The sequence below is a fragment of the Chaetodon auriga genome, chromosome 24 (genome assembly GCF_051107435.1).
Source record: "Chaetodon auriga isolate fChaAug3 chromosome 24, fChaAug3.hap1, whole genome shotgun sequence".
In the NCBI taxonomy this organism is placed as follows: Eukaryota; Metazoa; Chordata; class Actinopteri; order Chaetodontiformes; family Chaetodontidae; genus Chaetodon; species Chaetodon auriga.
Genome location: NC_135097.1, coordinates 16138397 through 16158583, shown reverse-complemented (window position 1 = coordinate 16158583; position 20187 = coordinate 16138397). Strand labels below are relative to the sequence as shown.

Here is a 20187-nt window from a genome sequence, read left to right as displayed (position 1 = left end):
TGAGCTCATAAGAGCAGTCACAAAAATGAATGAAATCACTTTTGACATGCTAAACATTAAACACACAGATGAGAAACTTGCTTTTCTCTTCTTGGTACTAGATACACTGCAGACACACAGCAGCTGATAAAAAGAGGAAATAAATAGAGAAATATTAGCTTTTGTAGCTGATAATTAGCCTATTAGATAATTTGTAGAGACTCCATAACAACCAGCTTCACATGTCTGAGACCTCAGCTGGTTTGCGCTGGACTGATGGACCAATGACAGTATTGATTTTATTCATGTTATTGATTTATTGATGGTAACAGTATTCTGTTAGTTAGCATACTTTAGCTACCTGCGGGCTAATAACACCTGGACAAACTGTCTCAAAGGACATTAACTTAAATGTTTGACAAAGACAAAGACAAAATAAGACAGAAAGCAGGTTGACCTGGTCGCCACTTCAGTGCCCAACATCCTCTGTTATCTTTAGTTTTTGCCGTAGTGGAGCTGAGAAAAAACAGATATTGCTCCATGAAACGTGCAGAAAGCTGGCAAGTCAGTGAACGCCACAAATGCTGCTCAGACGATGTGAAGCTGGAAGAAAGTGTGAATGAGAGACTGATGAGGTCTCTGAAGTTCATGACTGTGCTCATTCGACTTTTTCTACAATGACATGTTAAGGTTGACAGCACTGAAAGTACAGAAAGACTTGAAAAATGTCAAATAAAGCCACGAATGTTTTTGTGGTCTTGCAAAAATCTAAAAGACAAGAGCAAACGTGTGAGGAATGGATTTAACTTTGTCTTTCTGTCCAGTGGAGAGGAATGTGTCAGTCTCACGCTGAGGGAGGAAAGTGGCCAGAGCCTCCATCTCTACACAGAAAGTGTCTGGAGCTGTCCGTGGTGCTGAAAGTGCTCAATCACTTTGCCCCACTGCTGAAAGACAAACATGTGGTGAGGACAGACAAGACACTCTTTGACACTTTTCCCCTTGTTCCTGATTCCTCTCCTTTATCCAACATTCACATTCTTACCTCCTCCTTAAGGGTCAACAGAGATTCGCCATCTCCTTCCTTTAGGAGATCATCCAGAAACCAAAGGTCCAAGATGCTTCAGGGGATCTCAAAAACCTGTCTAACAACAGCTCCATTACTTTCACTGTGAATTCAACTCTTTTTAAACTGCACAGCATCATGTTGTATGAAGGGTTTTATTATTCTAACATCAGTGATGAATTAGGATGTGAAACCTTTGAACCAGTTAAAGTGAACAGGTGTAGCTCACACATTTCAGCCTGAAGAAGCACAAGCTCTGTCCCTGCAGCGCCACGTGTCGACTGTCACACGCCAGCTACAAGAGTGAAGCTACGCTAGTTTAGCTTAGCTTAGCTTATCTCAGCTAAACATTCACTCACCAAGACGCTGCACAAAGACTCATTTACCCTCGACACACAGGTCCCTGGATGGCCTCAGTCTCTGCTCTTGTCTGCTGTCCTCAAAACTGCTTGGCGTCACATTCAAACGGACAAACTTTATGGAGCTGTGTTTGCTTTCAGCTGATTCTCACTCTTTTTTTCTTCTCCTTTTGCCTCTTCGCATCTGTCTTGAACCTGCTAATAGGACTAGGTGCATCGATCTTAATATCGATAGTATCGTTACCAAGGTGCCTATCGATATCGGATCGATACTATTGTGATGAGCTCGATACTTTTGAGAGAAAGAGAAGTGTTGTGTTGACCCTTTTCACTGCAGCTGATAGGGAAACTGCCACATGCGATGTGTGCAAGAAAGTAATTCGCCACTTTGGTAACACCACAAACTTGCACAAACACATTAAAGCAGCTCACCCTCAGGAGAACTCTGAGCTACAAAAAAAGTTAAGGAAGGAGGAGGGGGGGGGGATCCCCAAACACACACAAGACCCCCGGCACAGAGACAGAGGGCTCTGGCAGAGGTTTTTCAGCCAAAAAATCAGGAGTATCCAAGTAATCTCCAGCATTAAGTAATGTTTTTCACGAGAGGCCAGTTCAGCAGACTGATTAAACTATTATCATATGTTCAGTAATCCAGGAGATTGTGGGCGCGTCGACTGGCAGCTTCTTACCCAACTTGTTTAGCTTTTGCCGCTGTCGTCACATGACCTTCACATGAAAACACACTCCTGACCTCTGTGACCCTCAGCAGGGACATTCAGACATATTATGGTTGTATACCTGCGCATGGCAGATTCTCCATGTGTGTTTTTCCTCCACAGAGGTCACAGCAGCTCATTCAAACAGTTATGAGTTTATAGGGAAGGGAAATCCTGACACCTGGTGGACAGATGACACCATTGCAGCCTGTATAATCGCCTGTTCTGTGTGTGTTTGTGTCTCCAAAATAATGATGTAACAGTGGCGAGGTTTCCTGACGGATTCACCCAAAACCTGCGCTGTGTTGGACAGCTGTAAGTATCACACACACAAATCAATGCAAAGACACACATGAGTGAACACAGAGAGTGAGCTTCAGTTTGCATCCTCACACACACTCTTTCAACTGTCTGATGCATCTGTCTGTCTCTCTTTATCTGTGTAGGAATGGAGAGCTGCTGCATGAGCTCCCACAGGTTTTCCCTCCACCTGCCTTTGCTGCTGCTCCACCCATCACCTCCAACTCAAAGTAAGTTTGCTTTGGACAGTTTGGATCAAAATGGAAGTTTCTCCTTTTTTCTGACTCATCATTAAATCACGGTCTTCTTATATTTAACTTCTAACAGCTGTTGTTTGATTTCAGGTGCCTGTTCTTTGTCTACCAAACATGTCTGCATGAATATTATTAGAATTTAATAACATGAGCTCTCACTCTGTTTTTGTCCCGTAGAAAGAGAATGCATGAAAACCAGCAGCAGGACGATTGGCCGTATGTCAAAAAGCCGCCAAATGCCTTTATGCTCTTCATGAAGGAGCAGAGGCCAAACGTTGAGGCCGATGTCTGCAGAAGAGGGAGCGCGGCTGTGAGGGTCAGAGATTAAATGTGCTGCTTCTGTTTGTTTGACTCACTGTAACAAACTTGATCAAAGTTTGGTATAAAAAAAAAAAAAAAAAAAAAAAAAAAAGTTTGTGCACATATTTCTGTGTCTGTGAATGTTTTTATGTTGGTGTTTGTGTGTGTGTTGACACTGTGCTGTCGTCTGTCCACAGTGGAAGTCTCTGTCAAAGGAGGAGCAGGCCAGATACTACAACAGGTCGAGAGAAAACGACTCCTCCACCACCCGGAGTAGACCAGCGGGGAAAACTACGTTAGTACACTGAGCTCACACATCAGTGCACTAGAGCGAATAAAACAGTCACTGCAAAGAGTCTTCATCAGCTGACAGCAGATGGTCTGTTTGTTTTTCTTTAGAGGGCAAAAAGAGGAAAAGAGACCCAGGACACATCCGTCTGACGGAGGCTTCACGGATTCAGACAGGTGTGATGGTGCCCCGTCACCTGTAGACGGTCCAGGTGCAGCTGCCACACACACAGGCTCCAGTGACCACGCCTGTGTAGGAGGTCAGCCCTAACATCTGGGTGAATGCTTCAAGAACATCGTCCACCTAACTGGCCTCCCCTGCTGGCCCTCAAATCAATTAATAAATTATTATATAAATACTTCATGTAAAAAAAAATTGGATTATATCAAAATATCAAAGGGAACAGTTTTGAAAGCTGTCATATTATATTATTCTCCCTGTATACAAAGTCACAAGTCTGTCAAGCTCCTGAAGTTTGTGGACGACACCACCCTCATCGGACTCATCTCTGATGGCGACGAGTCCGTCTACAGGTGGGAGGTTGACCACCTGGTGACCTGGTGCAATCAGAACAACCTAGAGCTCAACGCTCTAAAGACAGTGGAGATGGTTGTGGACAACAGGAAGAGCTCAGCCTCACCTGCCTCCATCACCCTCTGTGACTCCACTATTGACACTATGTCTTTCTGCTTCCTGGGACCTATCATCTACCAGGACCTCAAGTGGGAGCCCAACATCAGCTCCCTTATCAAGAAAGCACAGCAGAGGATGTGCTTCCTGCGGCAGCTCAAGAAATTCAAAGACAAAGACAAAGACAATGATGGTGCACTTCTACACAGCCATCATTGAGTCCATCCTCACCTCCTCCATCACCATCTGGTACGCTGCTGCCACCGCCAAGGACAAGAGCAGGCTGCAGCGTGTCATTCGGTCTGCAGAGAAGGTGATCAACTGCAATCTCCCATCTCTCCAGGACCTGTACACCTCCAGGACCCTGAGGCATGCAGGAAAGATTGTGGCTGATCCCTCCCACCCCGGACACAAACTCTTCGAGTCACTCCCCTCTGGCAGGAGGCTGCGGTCCATCAGGACCAAAACCTCACGCCACAAGAAGAGTTTTTTCCCGTCTGCTGTCAGCCTTATCAACAAGGCCCGGAACCCCCCCCCCCCCCCCACGACACTCTTCACGCACCACCTCTGCCTCTACTTGTCACATTGACATTGCCATAACTCTATGCGTTACATTAACACTCAGCTTGGACTTCTCCTGAAAAAACAGACTGTGCTTCTGAAAAAAAAAACATGTGTATATATATTTATATTGTTATATTTTTTTTACATTTTTAATAGCTTATTTTTAGTAGATGTGTCATGCACCAACTTCACCAGAACAAATTCCTCATATGTGTAAAATCGTACTTGGCAATAAAGCTTTTCTGATTCTGATATTATTATTTAAACACCGGAAAACAGCATCAAGAAAAGGGAACAGCAGCCACATGTTGAAACAGGCCAACAGGCATCTGAGGAACATACAGAACACAAGAGGTGGTTGACACTGCTAACTGACATGTAATCTATTACAAACCATATTTAGCAGTGTCATTTATATCAGTGAGGGTAAAATAAATAACACAAACACTTCTCTGTATAATGCAATACAGTTGAATCAACAGCTCTCTGAATGCAAATGCTGAAGTGTATTCACGAGAAGCGAGAGTGTTAATTAACAATTCAGGTAAATTATTAAATTATTAAAGCTTTTATGTGTTATTTTATGGAAAGAGTGGTCATGGCGAACAAGCTGTAAGCTCAGACAACAGACAGAACCGTCCTGGACCGTCCTGGTTGCGCTTGCAGCTAACCCGGAAGTTGTAGTATCCATGGTAACAAGGTAACGGGACGCTAATTCGGGGGAACATTAGGCTTCGTTCACTTGAAGTTGGAGCTAATCCTCCTTGTCACTTTTGATAGAAGAAGGCAATGTTCCGAAAAGCGCTGAAAGTGGTGGTGGAATTAAACTTCAGAGCGGTAAGATTTTTCACTCCATGAATTCTAAAAACCCAGCGTGAACACTGGCTGACAACAGCCTGACTGCGCCTCAGACTTTGTCATTTCGATATTTTCTGACCTGCCGGCAGACATGTTGTTAGACTTAAGCTACAATGCTGAAGAAGCGTTAAGTGTTAGAATTCAGGATGTGACTTATCGTTAGCTAATGCACTAAAGATACCAATTAGCTAAATTCGAGCGTGTAGACTGGGTTCTCCCGTCCTCACCACCAAGCGACGTAACTGCTTCACCTATAGGGTGTGTTGTGTTTGGAAGTAAGATATTTAATTCAGCTGGTGGTAACTCAAGTATATGATGCAATTTGTTGGAAACTTTTCCATAAAAGCTGGACATTCAGGTTTTGTTTTTTTTTTTGTTTTTTTTTTTTTTTGGCGTATCGTCCCCTCTAAAAGCTCGAGAGACTTTGTAGCTGATTCTTCTGCACCAGCTGCAACATTAATACATTCCGTCTACAGAATGAACGATCAATGATAATTTGACATTTGAAAGGAGGCATTTTTTATCATCTTGGCATAGAATTTTATTGTAGTGCATTTTGGTGTTGCTACTTTTACTCGAAATGAAGGATCTCCTCCCATCACTTTCTGCAGGGCTGAACAGACTACATGGATTATCCGGTAAAGTGCCTTGTAATAACAGTCTCAGAAATATATATTCTATGTAATATACAGGTGCAGCTCAAAAAACTAGAATATCGTGGAAAAAATTATTTATTTTTTGTCAGTCATTTCAGAAAGTGAAACTCATATATAGATTCATTACACATAGAGTGAAATATTGCAAGCCTTTATTTCTTGTAATTTTGATGATTATGGCTCACAGCTAATGAAAACCCAATATTCAGTGTCTCAGAAAATTAGAATATTATGAAAATGTTCAATATTGGAAACTCATGGTGTCACACTTTAATCAGCTAATTAACTCAAAACACCTGCAAAGGTTTCCTGAGCCTTGAAATGGTCTCAGTCTGGTTCAGTAGGCTACACAATCATGGGGAAGACAGCTGACTTGACAGATGTCCAGAAGACAGTCACTGACACTCTCCACAAGGAAGATAAGCCACAAAAGGTCATTGCTGAAGAAGCTGGTTGTTCACAGAGTGCTGTGTCCAATCATATTAATCGAAAGTTGATTTGAAGGAAAAAGCGTGGTAGGAAAAGGTGCACAATCAACACATGGAGTGGACTGAGGCTGGAGTCAGTGCATCAAGAGCCACCACACACAGACGAATCCAGGACATTCCTGAACCAGAGACAACGTCAGAAGTGTCTCACCTGGGCTAAGGAGAAAAAGAACTGGACTGTTGCTCAGTGGTCCAAAGTCTTCTTTTCAGATGAAAGTACATTTTACATTTCATTTGGAAATCAAGGTTGCAGAGTCTGGGGGAAGGGTGGGGAGGCAGAGCATCCAAGTTGCTTGAAGTCCAGTGTGAAGTGTCCACAGGCAGTAATGATTTGGGTGCCATGTCATTTGCTGGTGTTGGTCCACTTTGTTTTCTGAAGTCCAAAGTCAACGCAGCCATCTACCAGGAAATTGTAGAGCACTTCATGCTTCGTTCTGCTGAAAAGCTTTCTGGAGATGCTGATTTTATTTTCCAGCAGGACTTGGCACCTGGCCACACTGCCAAAAGTACCAGAAGTTGGTTCAAAAATGGTATTACTGCACTTGAATGGCCAGCAAACTTGCCTGACCTGAACCCCACAGAGAATCTATGGGGCATTGTCAAGAGGAAGATGAGAGACACCAGACCCAACAATGCAGACGAGCTGAAGGCCGCTATCAAAGCAACCTGGGCTTCCATTACACCTCAGCAGTGCCACAGGCTGATCGCATCCATGTCTCGCCACATTGATGCAGTAATTCATGTGAAAGGACCCCAACCAAGTATTGAGTGCAGAGAAATGAACATGCTTTTCAGAGGTCTGACATTTCTGTTTCAAAAATCTTTTTTTTATTGATCTTATGTAATATTCTAATTTTCTGGGACACAGAAATTGGGGTTTTCATTAGCTGTAAGCCAAAATCATCAAAATTACAAGAGATAAAGGCTTGCAATATTTCTCTCAGTTTCAATACTTTCTGAAATGACTGACCAAAAATATTGAACTTTTTCACAATATCCACATTTTTTGAGCTGCACCTGTATGTGTGACATAAATGTAAATGAATTAGATTAAAACAGGCTGGGCCATATATCTTCATGAAAAAGCAGAATTACTGTCTGATATACAAACAGCTGCTGTGGTGGTCATGTAGCATTCCTTACATCTACAAACAATTTCTTGATGTCTGCAAAGACTGAGATCGGGGAAAAATACAGAATAATTAACACAAGAAAATTTGACCATGCATTTAAGAAGGGCACCTGTTTCACATTTCTACCAAACCTTGTGTTTTTTATGTTGATTGAGAAAAATGTAATCCTAGCTTTGCCTTGTTTGCTTGTGCAATGGTGGCCAGGTAGGCAAGGTGTGTCATCATGTTATATCATACCTCATATCAAAGACCCAAAAAATCCCAATTCAACCAGTCCACATTACCGAGAAATGTCTAATAAACTAGACACTCTTCACCTATGTGAGCTAATCTAGTCTTGTTAAAGCAGGAATGTGTGCTGAACATCTTAGATGCCTCACAAAATCCAAATCCTGGGGGTTAGATGTTTACATTTTGACAGAAAGGATGCTTGCAGTAGTATTTTGATGCATTATATATGAGGAATTAAATCAGTGGAACTGAGAGCAGTTTTAAAAACTGTTATGCAGTTTGAAACACCACTGGTCCTCACTCTGCAAGAAATTATGTGGGACTATGATGCCAAGCAGTGTCCAGAAGAACTGAGGAGAATAAAAAATCATGTCAGTTCACACTATTTCAATCCTCACACATGACCAGCTCTGCAGTCAGACAACTATCTTTTAATCCTTCCCTTCCATCCCATATTATGTGAATGTTACATGTCCGAGGCAAAAAGGCGTCATCCCCACTAGTTGATGATCCATCTGGAAGACATGGAAATAAAGGAGTAGCCTTTTGCAGTGTGGAGCTAGTTTGTCTGATACAGAATGTAAATGACACAGTGTGATTTTTTCCAATCTTAAAGCCACCTCGGGGGGAAATAAACATATTAATAAAGGGGTAGCTAGAAGCAGAAGAAATGGCTAATCCAACTCAATTAAGTGAAAAACATATCCTTCAGTGATGGAGTGCTCCTTAAAGCGTCATAAAGTAATATGGGACTTTTGTCACCCTTCACTAGATACCAGTAGAAAATGTCTCAGGCACAGCACAGATTTTACTTCTAACCACATTTCATTAAACTCGTATATGTTCCTCCTCTGTTATCAGGTTTCTTGCCCTGGAGTTCATCTGCCAGCCAAGCATGATATCTACCTTAGCATGCGCTTCATGGGCCAGTGCCGTCAGTCTGAATGTCTCCCGGCCATCTTTCCTCTGCTGCTTCATGAGAAGATGACCTTTGAAAAGGTGAGTATTTACTTATGGTCCATATGGGAGAAGGGCAGTTAAATGAAGGGAGGTTTGCTTTTTTTCTAGAGCACATTGAGCTGGACCTTTGCGAGTCCAATTTCAAGTCAATCTGACTCACAGTGAGCTCCACCATCTGGCTCATTGGGCTTATATTTCTTGGGAAGCACTTGGACATTATTTCCAGTTACTTGACCGAGTTTCATGTTTCTAGTTCATTGCAGCCCACAACAATTTCAGCTGATGAGACAGAAAAAATAAATAAATAAATAAACCGGGACAAACACAATAGAGCTCTGCCCCTTTGTGGCTTGAACCCTACAAAGTAAAAGTTGAACAAAAAAACATTCCTAGTTTGTCTCTGTTTAGATTTTCAGGCATGCAGCGGACCCTGGAGACATCGCTGTGATGCTTGAGTGTAAGTTGCTTCATATTTGGTTATATACAGTGATGCTTTCTGTGGCAGATACTTATCGTATTAGTTCATATAATGATTTGATATTTCTTATACAGTCTTTGACCCATTTAATCACAAGTTTTTATCAAAGATGTGTCTTCATAAATAAAACCCTGAAGGCAGTCCTATGAAGAAATATATATATTGTTTTTAATCATTCAGTGAAAAAAGTTTTATGTTTATGTCACAATTATGACTGGTGGGAACATGCCCATATCACTTTCTGTCTCCGACACGCTGTCTCTGATATACATAAAAACACACACACTACTGTACTGGAATTGATCAACTGGCTTGTTTGTAGTGGTAATCAAATCGAAACTCTTGCAAAATGCAGCTTTTCCCGAAACATTGGCAACTTTTAGGAACATGCTCCAACTTCCCAGTTAGTGGTAAATAGACGATAAAAAAAAAAAATGACCAAAACAATCTTAAATCAAGATCTACTCACATGCTTCTTCTGGATTTTTAACCAAATCTTAAGGTCTTCATCAGTGTTATCACGTGACCAAAGTATGGAACTTTGGTCACGTGATAACAGCTGAACCATCTCCATGAAAATGGACTCTGACTCCTTCCACTAATGACGAGCTATGCGGGGTGTCCCTCTACCAGCCACCAGAGCTACTGATATCATGAATGTCATCACAGTTTACTGAAAGCCATATTTAGCCGAGGTCCTGCAGTGAAATTTAAGGATGCGATGGCTTGTTTCATTATCCTCATCATGAGGAAATGTGTCTCCTTCATTAAATTAGTGTTTAGTGTCCTGAGGTGGCTCTGTCATTAACCTGACAAGCGATAATGAACCAGACTGCCTTATCGCCTGCAATGTTCCTATAATATCTCCATAGGGACATAGCACACATCTGATTCTTGACACACAGTACCATGGATCTTTCTCACCTCGATACCTTTTATCTTCAGATGAGACAGTCAGAATTGAACTGGTGCAGCTGATTCCTCCAGGTGAGGTTGTTTATGTTTCATTTTCGTACTTACATACTTGTTCCACTGGTTGTTTACTGCAGACACATGAACTTAGACTTTACTCCTCTTTCCTGTCTGTGGAAAGAATGTGGGAGCATTAAACTGATTCCAGCCAGAATGACCTTGTTGAAGTTTAACAGCAGTGTGTTTGTATTTGCAGTGGGCGACACTCTGGCCTGCTTTGAAGAAGATGCTCGACGTTTCTTATTCCCAGAGCCCAAACTGGTTCCCTCCTTCTCTGGAGTAGATCGAGAGGTTCTGATGACCCGAGCATCTCACTTTCCAGTAGGGTTCAACCCTTGGACACTATTTTAAAGTGTTGTTTATGTCTGTTGTCAGCATGTGGCTGTGAAAGAAAGAATGAAAGATATTTAGCATTTAGCATCACTAGCACATATTTTGTTCAGACATTCATTAAGTGACTGTAAGCAAATGATGCTCTCTGTGACACCATCAAACTTCTAATGCAAATTTTATTTTCGTTGTTTAATTTCCTTAACTAAATTATACATTGCCCCTACGCTACTTATAGTACATCGCTGTCACATACACACTGTTGTCATAATGTTAGTATGCTTTTCCATTCTACTGTAATGTGTCTGCAGAAAACATTTAAATGAGAAACAGTGTTTACAAAATGTTGTTTACCTGCTTTCTCATTTTTCTAGTCATTTTTTTAGTCATCATCACATTGCCTGGTCCAGAGTAGCAGGGAAATATATAAAAAGAATAATGACTGACTTTCATGATTTCATGATGGTGCAAATATTTCCACTCCTCTTTTTTCCTCAGGGTATCGCTCCCAGGTTGGAGTTTTCCACCAAAACAACCATCGTTGAGTGCTCAGCTGATGCAGAGATTAACATTTACCCCAATGTGTGCATGGTAAAGATTATTTTATGTGGCGCAAAATCTTTGTCGATAATATATAACAAAATGGACTGCATCATATCTTCGATGATCACATTGGACCAGATTGACAAAGTGACAGCGGCAGAAACAAACAGCAGAGGCGTCTGCCTGAACTCAGCAGTCTAAACAGGCCATTGTTGGGGTGTGAAGTATCTCTCATGATATTTTGGGCTCTCAGCTTCATCCTCCTGGTGTAGGTGTCCTGCAGGGTGAGAAGAGGTGTTCTGCTGGTACAGTGAGCTGAGTGCCAGGAGGAGGGTTCAAAGAAAATCCTGGGTTGTACAGGAGTGGGTCAGAGGCAGGAGTTATATATTATTAGTTATATGTTACATATTCTGGGACCAGTCTGAGCTGTGCTATATTATGTGATCAGTCAAATTAACAAATTTGTAAGAGGCCAATGCAAGGGCGATGATAAGAAAAGTGCGGTCCCCTTTTCCATGTAAAGCCCAATTTACTGAATTCTGATCTACTTTTTGGTGTAATAGTTGCTTCTGACCGACAGGAGTGCAGTAATAATCAGCTAAGAAAACCCTTCCGAAGCCGATTTATTTTGGAGAACATTTTCATATTTAAAATTAATTTAGCAGCTGTGGTTCCAGCTAGAAGGTAGCTAGAAACCCAGCTGCTTATTTCATGTTTAGGCTGTAGTTTTGAGACATTCACTCTTCTGTTTCCAGAGGCCAGTGATGAAGAGGAACAGGAAACGTTCCAGCAGACCCAGGACCTCCTCTCCTCAGAGGAACCAACCTCAAAACCTTGGCAGGGCTTGCAGGGAAAGACACAGCAGCACCAGATCACCGTCACACATTTCCCGTTCCCAGTCCTTATCCCCTCAGAGAGCTGGAAACATCCAACGTCTGGCCCAACTCAGCCTGGACTCTGCATCTCCGGGCCCTGATGACTCCCAGTCTGTAAGCACCAACAACATTTCTTTATTTCTTTTCCAGCCAGCAGGTGGCAGAGAAAAGCTAGGTTATGTGCTTCTCCACACAGCAGTTACTGTTTTGCTGAGTGTGCCCTACAACTTGTACTTAGTACCTCTCTCATCTAATAGCTTGTCTGTAGTGTGATGGAATGTTTAACCAGTGAGAGTCTTTGATAGTCAGTCATAGTAGTGACATAGAATGACTTGCCAAAAGTACTGCAAATACTTAATTTGACATAATCTGAGGGCATGACATGACATTTTCCAAATTCACATTGATTTAACTTAATTTGTTTCCTCACTCAGTCATTTCATGTCACCTACCCAAAGCAGCGATGTGGCTGTGTAATGTCATTAAATGTTGTGCCCTTAGGCATGGTAGAAGAGCCATCATTTAGATTTAGATTCAGAAGTGGCAATTACAACAGGACATTGAATTTTCCTTTATTTCCCAAGACTCTCTTTAGTCAGTTGCCTTAAAGTCATCATTGTTTCAGTCAGTGAAATGGGACTAGAAACAGGAAACAACAAGAATGTCTCCTGATGAGGTGATGCTTACTTTTTGTTTTTCCGTTTGTGGTAAAACCATTAAAATGTTTATCTGAGAAATGCTAACATGTGATTCAACAATAGCACAAGTAGAAATTTGACATACTAATATCAGATAAATGACAGTGTATCTGTGGCTTGCTAATATTACCTAAAATTAGCCAGTATCAGCTACTGGTTATACCTGACTAAATAAGACTGAAACAGCAAAACTATGGACTTAATTTTGTGTCTTTATTATGCAGTCAAAAAGATTAGGAGCAAGGAGACCTAGTCTTATCTACTTACACTTTGGGGAACTAAATAGAGCTCTGTAGACTGGCATCCTCAGAGAATTCCCAATTTTGCCTTGTCGAAATTAAGTGTCCTAGTGGATGCAACGAGAACAGACCTCTTTTTTGTTTTCTACCTACATGTAGGGTGCCCATGTCTGGTGTTTCTTAACTCACTGTAGTTTTGTAATGAGATACAGATTAAGTAATGCTCATAATTTTAATGCCTGATCAAGACAAATAAAGTTCAGTTCAGTAACCTTTAGCAACATTTATGCACTTGCACAGACTGGTAGGCTGGTGCACTTTTCCAGGGACAAAGTCATCTATTAAGAAATCTTTAATAAACCATAACCATTATGTCAGGAGGCAGGAGAGGTACTTAATGATGGGCGGTCACCGGTGTCACATTCAGCCAAGACATCGATTCTGCAAAACTGTTGTTACAGTGACAAATGTTTTACCATATTAAAAATGTGCTTTACTGTAGCTGTGATAACATGCAGGTAGAGGGTTATGCATTTACTCATAGAAGTGGAGGTACATCCAGTAATTAGTAGTGAGTAATTTCCTCACTACAGCACTACTACTTGCCAACTACTACTACTACTTGGTAACACAAAGATATAGATGGTAACATTATTAGCAGCCAATGCCAATCTCTTTGTTGTCGGCTGCAAGAAACAAATATTACATTATTACTAACATTATCTCCACACTTAATACTGCAACACAAGCTGGATTTATTGTTACAGGAAAGCATCCTCTGCTGCATTCTGTGTCAGTATATGTGTCTATTGCTGCCATATGTAAATGTACTTCACAAACATGCCCCATAGTTGATGAGTACTTATATAATATACTTTGGGTTTTCTGCCAAAACAATGCTGTTGAGATGTCTAATCAAACCTTTATGGGCACTGAGGGACTGCTTTGACACCACTGACTGGAAAGTGACAGGGAGGACATTGACAGTTTGATAACCTGCATTTTGGACTACATCAACTTCTGTGTGGAAACTGCTGTGGCTACTAGGAAGATACAGTGTTTCCCAAACAACAAACCCTGGGTGTCCCCAGAACAACATGAGCCTCAGTCTGGAGAGGGTTCTAGCCCCATGGAAAACTTCCTGTGTGTTTCCAGTTCCAAAGACTGGGCATCCTAGAGAGCCCAAACCACTTCATGCTAGTAGACTTAACTTCTAAGACCCTGGATACAATCATACTGAACCATCTGCAACCTGGTGAGCTGTGAGCTTAACCCCCTACAGTTTGCATATCGACCAGGCATTGGAGTGGAAAACACAGTCTCTTTCCCACCTGGAGAACACTGGGAGCACTGTGAGGGTCATGTTCTTTGATTTCTCCAGTGCTTTCAACACAATCCAAGCATCACTGCTCAGGGGGAAGCTAGAAGGAGCTGGAGTAGACTGCCACCTAGCTGCATGGACCATCAACACACATGTTGATTTTTTATTCTCTTCTATATACACATCCATGATCAGTTTGTGTACTGGTGGGTTTAACAGTCTCTGTTTGGTGATCAGCTCAGCTGTAGTAGCTGACATGTGGTGAAAAAACACTTCTACAGGCCTCGCTCGACCAATCATATGGCTAGCAGTTTGACCTGCTCATAATGTCATTCTCCTCTCTGTAGATGTTGGCTTCATGGCCTGGAGCCAGTCGACCTGCCTCACCCCAGCGCTCTGCAGTGTTAACCAACTCCTCTTCACCTTTGACCAGGTCTTCATCCACAGGTAGAAGTCCTCCTATAAAGCTGCTTTGTTGTTATTAAACATGGTTTCAACCAAACAACTTACCATAATAGCTTGAAAAATGTATCATTATTGTTATACTGCTCTGTTGACGTGACCTGACTCACTTTTCAAGATGTTTCAAGTTTGATGATGAAAAACTACTAAAAGTTGTGTATTATACAATAACGTACACACAATTAGTTTTCTATCACCAAATAAATGCAAATCTGTTTTGACTCAAAAAGATTTTTCCATCTTTTTTTCTGCTTTAGTGAGATATTCTCCAACTGGCAGAAGAAAATCTTTATCCAATGGTTTGGTAGGTTCCTCCTCTTTGGCCTTGTAGACAAGAATTCATGGGATCTATCAGATGTTGTTCTAATTTCAAACATGATAAGCATTAAAGGAATAGTTAAATATTTCAATAGATGGATACCAAACTCATGTCTGTGTGTTAAGTACAGAGCTGGAGTTAGGACATGGTTAGCTGATCTTAGCATAAAGACTGGAAGAAGGGGAAACAGCTCTAAAGCTCACTAATTAACACGTTGTATCCTGTTTGTTTACTTTGTACAGAAACAGAAATGTACAAACTGCTGTTTATAATTTTGAGGATGTTAACCTGCTGGAACTGTTTCTTGGTGAACAACAGCTGTTTGCAGCTTCCTGGAGTCTTGACGTCACAGCCAACGTGTTGATTAGTGGGCTTTAGAGGTGTTGGAAGGTGTATTTTGGAACTTATGACAGAACCATACTAGCTGTTTGTCCCCTGCTTCCAGTCGTTATGCTAAGCTAAGTTAACCACGTCCTGACTCCACCTTTGTACTTGGCACAGACAAAAATTGATATCCACATTCTCACTCTTAGAAAGAAAGCGGACAAGCGTGTTTCACAACATGTTGAACTATTCCTTCAATGCCTTGGACCTTGAACTGGAACCTGTGACCTATGAATTTCTTGAAGTTTACGTTATGTTAGTAATGTCTGTAGTCACAGACCTAAATTTGAATTATGATCAGCTGAGAAACACACAAAAAAGTAGATTAGCGATTTGTGTCTCTCTAATAAAGTGCCAGAAATTTAAATTTTTGCAAAAAAACAAATACTGATTGAGCCTTTAATAACTAATTCCAGAGGTGCTGATGCAGTGGTTATCTGACAATGAAAGTAACAAATAGAAAGTAACTCCGCTCTTCTTCAATTGACAGGTTGGAGGTGTATCAGAAGACGATTCAAGCTCTTCAGAAACACATGACCCCCTTGACTCCCACCAAGGTCCTGACCCTTCAAGACTGTGGCAATCTTATAGGGAACAAGCCAGGCAGGTCCTTTTCTTGACAAGAATATTGACATTCATAGAATATTCATGCACCTCACTACGAAGGCAGGGAACATACTAAAAACAAAAAATTCTAAATAATTATACATATTAAATGCCTTCTCAAGATTTTAAATAAGCAGTGGGTCTGTTGGAATATGTATTTTTTCACTTTTGATGGAATTAAGATAGCAGTTTCTCCTTTTTTTTTCAAGTCTTTATGCTAAGCTAGGCTAAACACACCTTCGACTGAGAGTACAGCTAAATAAAATGTCCCTCAAGCTGAAATTTCCTGACTATTGGTATAATGTTCAGGTCTCAGTCCAGGTCTCACAGAGAATGGGAAGAGGTCCATGAACGTGTTCGGGGACTCCTTACGACACCAAAAGCTGTACGCCGACTTGTCTATGTAAGTAATGCATAATATTAGAGACTTAGTTGGATATCATGGCATCAGTATGTGTTTCAGTCTGGTGTTAGACTTGTTGCTATTATACAGGCTATTTTATGTTTTTTGTTTCAGCTGTTCGATATTGCAGTTGTAGATAGTTGGCTACAGGAATATCAGCTTCTTTCACTCCTCTTTCAGTGGGCTGTCGCAATGTGTTTTTTAAACAAGAATTGCTGAAAAAACTTATTGTCCTTAAAAAAAATTTCTCTTTTTTTAATTACATTAATTAATTAATGAATTTACCTCAACTGCATAGGCAATCTCTTTATTTACTGTCCTCTCAGAAGTTAAAAATTGTCCAGCATAACATGTGAGTTCAGCGGGAGATCATTTAGCCAAGTCTCTGCGAAGCACATCATACTACACTCCAGGTACTCCCTCTGCATTCTGGTTAGTGCTGTTAGCTCTTTCATGTTATCAGGGAGAGATCTAACATTCCCCATAAGAGACACCATGGAGTCTTTTCTTCTCATGTCACTTCACCCCAGCTCTGCATCCCCTCCTCCTTCTCCTTATTTCTGTAAGGATCTCCGGTCTTTCCACTGGGAGTATGTTAGTGTTGCATAGTGACATCAACTGTTCCCATGTGTTAACAATGGAGCCGTGACTGAATGGATCACCCTTTGTTGTTTCAAGTAATCCAGGAAACGGCCAGCTGTGGCTCAGGAGGTAGAACAGTCTACCACCAATCACGAGTTTGGTGATTTGATCCCTGGCCTCGGCAGTCCACATGCTGAAGTATCCTTGGGCAAGACACTGAACCCCAAAACTGCCCCCGATGCTGTGCCATCGGTGTGTGAATTCATATGTACGTTGCTTTGGATAAAAGCGTTTAACAAATCACTATTGTAATTGTAATTGTAAGAGTAAAAAGCTAATCACTAGTCTCACCAGTTGTACATCCATACGTACGCACGATAGACCCAGACTAGTGACGGAAAAACATGAGAAAAGCACAAAAACACGCTAAGACAATGGTCCGTGGGCAGTTGAGAGCAAATTTGCAGTTTGCTGAATTTTGGGGACTCCTCGAACAAACAAAACCCACCTTGCAACTTAACAGAGACTTCTGAATATGACTATTGTGTTTTAGGGGGCCACACACTCCGAGATAGACAAGGTTTTAGCCAGGAGGTCCATCTCTCCAGATCCTCCCTGATGTCCTGGCCAGGCCCTGGAAAGGTGGGGTGGACCTGCTCTGTGTCTCCATGAGTTTCATTTTTGCCTTTAAAAATGCTGGTGACCCAATGGTTAAGGTGCATGTAATTACAATATCCATGGTTTAATTTCAGATTGTGACCATTGTTGCATGTCAAACTACTTTTTCTCTCTTAAATTCAGTAAAGACAAAGAAATACCTCAAACTCATCTTTTTACAAGGACTTTACTGGCTTTCTTGCTGTGAACTGGTTGAAACTGTGTAAGGTCTGGTATTACAGATTATGTTTGGATGGAGCAACCGCCAATGCAATTTTTGTGACTGTAGAAATAATATGAACACATGATGGTGCATTTTCAAAGCAGCCGAGACCCAGTTCTTTAGATTTAATGTATATAAATGACTTGTTGTTGTTGTTGTTAATTTGTTGTTAATCAATAAACTAAATCACTCTGTTGAAGTTACAGTTCTAAAGTTTTAGTACAGGTTAATTTGGCAACACCTGTGGTTACCAAGGTTTAAAATCCCCAAATTCCGGGAGCAGCAAACACTCTTCGAGCAGCTACTTTCTCAGAAATACAACAGATAACCAAATTTGTTTACAGAGCAGCCAGTTAAACTCAAGTTGTAATTAAGAAGTTAATCAAACATAATTGCAGCCACAATCAGGTTTCATTATACGCTTGGTCTGGTAGATCAGCAGAGCACAGTAAAGTTGGTTATCTCTCTGAGGAGTTGGAGGTAAGCCACCTATTGCCTACAACCCTTCATCTAATAGCTCAAAGTGGCTGCTCGTAACTGTTTCATTACTCCCTGACTCCCTGGTAAGCTGTCATGAGCATAATGACTTTTGTCTTGTAGATGTGTTTTTGATGAACGTAACATAACATTTTCTGTGACACCTTTACAGTAAAAGCCACCTTGTGTTTTCATTAACAATAAATAAATTAATACAGCTCCGACATGGTGTAAAGATGGAAACATGGTGTGAACAGTAAACAGTGACACTGATATCAGTGAAAACAAAGTACGCTGGATTACATGCATGCATTGTTTCCTGTGAATTTCTTGTGCGCTGATGGTCATTTTAATCCAGTGTGGTCATGACGTACGCCACCAACAATAACAACAGTAAAACTGTAAAATAGAGCGTAACAATAGGAAGACATATTTTATATTATTATAGCTATGTTTTACTATATTATCATGAATTATCTGTTCATATACCACTTTCCACTTCCATGTTATAGTTGATGAAAAATACATTAATTAACAATTATACCACCTTACAGCTATATTATAGTGTTATAAACCATTGATGAAATGGTAATATAGTGGCTATAAATGCAGTGTTTAAACTTTTGCCTCTAGAGGGCAGTAACAAGACTTTAAAATCAAGTCACTCATCACCCATCCTGTCCTGTGTCTTCCAAGCCTCTTGTACACCCACTGTACCACAAATGGCAAGTTAGGCAACCTTTCCAACGCACTGAAGCTGTGAAAGAAAAAAGCCCAAATTTATTTTGTTTTTATATGTGTGTGATGTCAGATATTTGTCTTTTTCCTCCCCTTTAGGGAACCTTGTCAATGAAGTCTTCAGATGTCAAGACGCCTCTGATAATTATGCGATAATTATGATAATTATCCAAAACAGAGAGGCATTTCACTGCAGTGGTTTGATAAATGTCCACACACCCTGTATTAATGATGCATTAATGCAAAATAACGTGTTAATATTAAAATAAACCTTTTAAAATGGAAACTCATTGCTATATCTCAGTTTGAGTGCTTTCAGGAGGCAGTCGTATGAGTTTGATGTCATAAGCCCCTTTTCCGTTAATCTGTCAAGCTGACATTGTCGAGTCCTCAGATAAATCAACTGAGGCCATTAAAAGCTAATTGTGTCTTTGGCAATGCAGCTCTGTGTGAACTACTGCCATATATCAGAGAAATAGCTGCCCACCACTGTATGACTATGAGGCATTAAGCACCGGCTCTACCAGGAACATTGTGATCTATTGTAGAATGGCTGCTGAATCTGAACTCTATTTTTGTGTTTTAAGCAGTCAGACCATGGGCCTTCATGGCAGTGCAGATTTTTTAGTGGTTAGCTTGGTCATTTTCAACAAAAGTCTTTAAATAATGCTATAAATAACAAGCAGTTTGGAACTAGTAATGACTGCTGTCATAGAAAGTGAAGGTGACAGGAGACTGTAGCTTATGGGGCTTTTCCATGGGTCCAGGAGGATCCACTTTAGCCGTGCGGTGCTAAGCCAAGCTGCAATGACATGCATTTCCACAACAGTCCTACAGCAAATAGGTGCACTGCTGTGGTCCTGCCTAGCAGCTATGCAAGGCCACTACCTCCTCTAAACAGAGCCATGTCATCACAGCCATTAGCAAGTGCTGTTTTATCACAGTCCCCAGATTGGCTCAAGAATGTCATTGTATATAGTACAAGCAACGAGAAAAGGGGCACAGTCACATCATCAATGTGTCCAAACAAAAAAAAAAAAACTGATAAAAAGGATGCAAAGCACCAAGAATTCCACGTTGAATGCTGTTGTCTACATCAA

The 20187-nt window shown here is 41.0% G+C and overlaps 1 protein-coding gene across 1 annotated transcript; it reads left to right on the top strand.

Moving 5' to 3' along the window:
• The first annotated feature begins 5243 nt into the window (after window positions 1-5243).
• Window positions 5244-19352, top strand: spata6l (spermatogenesis associated 6-like). The gene is made up of 13 exons (XM_076724267.1): window positions 5244-5291; window positions 8682-8819; window positions 9189-9237; window positions 10204-10245; window positions 10427-10551; window positions 11059-11151; window positions 11859-12092; window positions 14584-14683; window positions 14956-15002; window positions 15892-16007; window positions 16311-16410; window positions 17546-17634; window positions 19187-19352. The coding sequence occupies exons 1-12, from the start codon at window positions 5244-5246 to the stop codon at window positions 17609-17611; spliced, it is 1158 nt and encodes a 385-aa protein (XP_076580382.1). The 3' UTR covers window positions 17612-17634; window positions 19187-19352.
• Window positions 19353-20187: the final 835 nt, after the last annotated feature.

Coding starts and splice junctions, on each gene's coding strand:
- spata6l (XM_076724267.1), top strand. CDS start 5,244: ATGTTCCGAAAAGCGCTGAAAGTGGTGGTGGAATTAAACTTCAGAGCG. Junction 9,238..10,203: donor CATCGCTGTGATGCTTGAGT/GTAAGTTGCTTC, acceptor TTTTATCTTCAG/ATGAGACAGTCAGAATTGAA. Junction 15,003..15,891: donor AATCTTTATCCAATGGTTTG/GTAGGTTCCTCC, acceptor TTCAATTGACAG/GTTGGAGGTGTATCAGAAGA.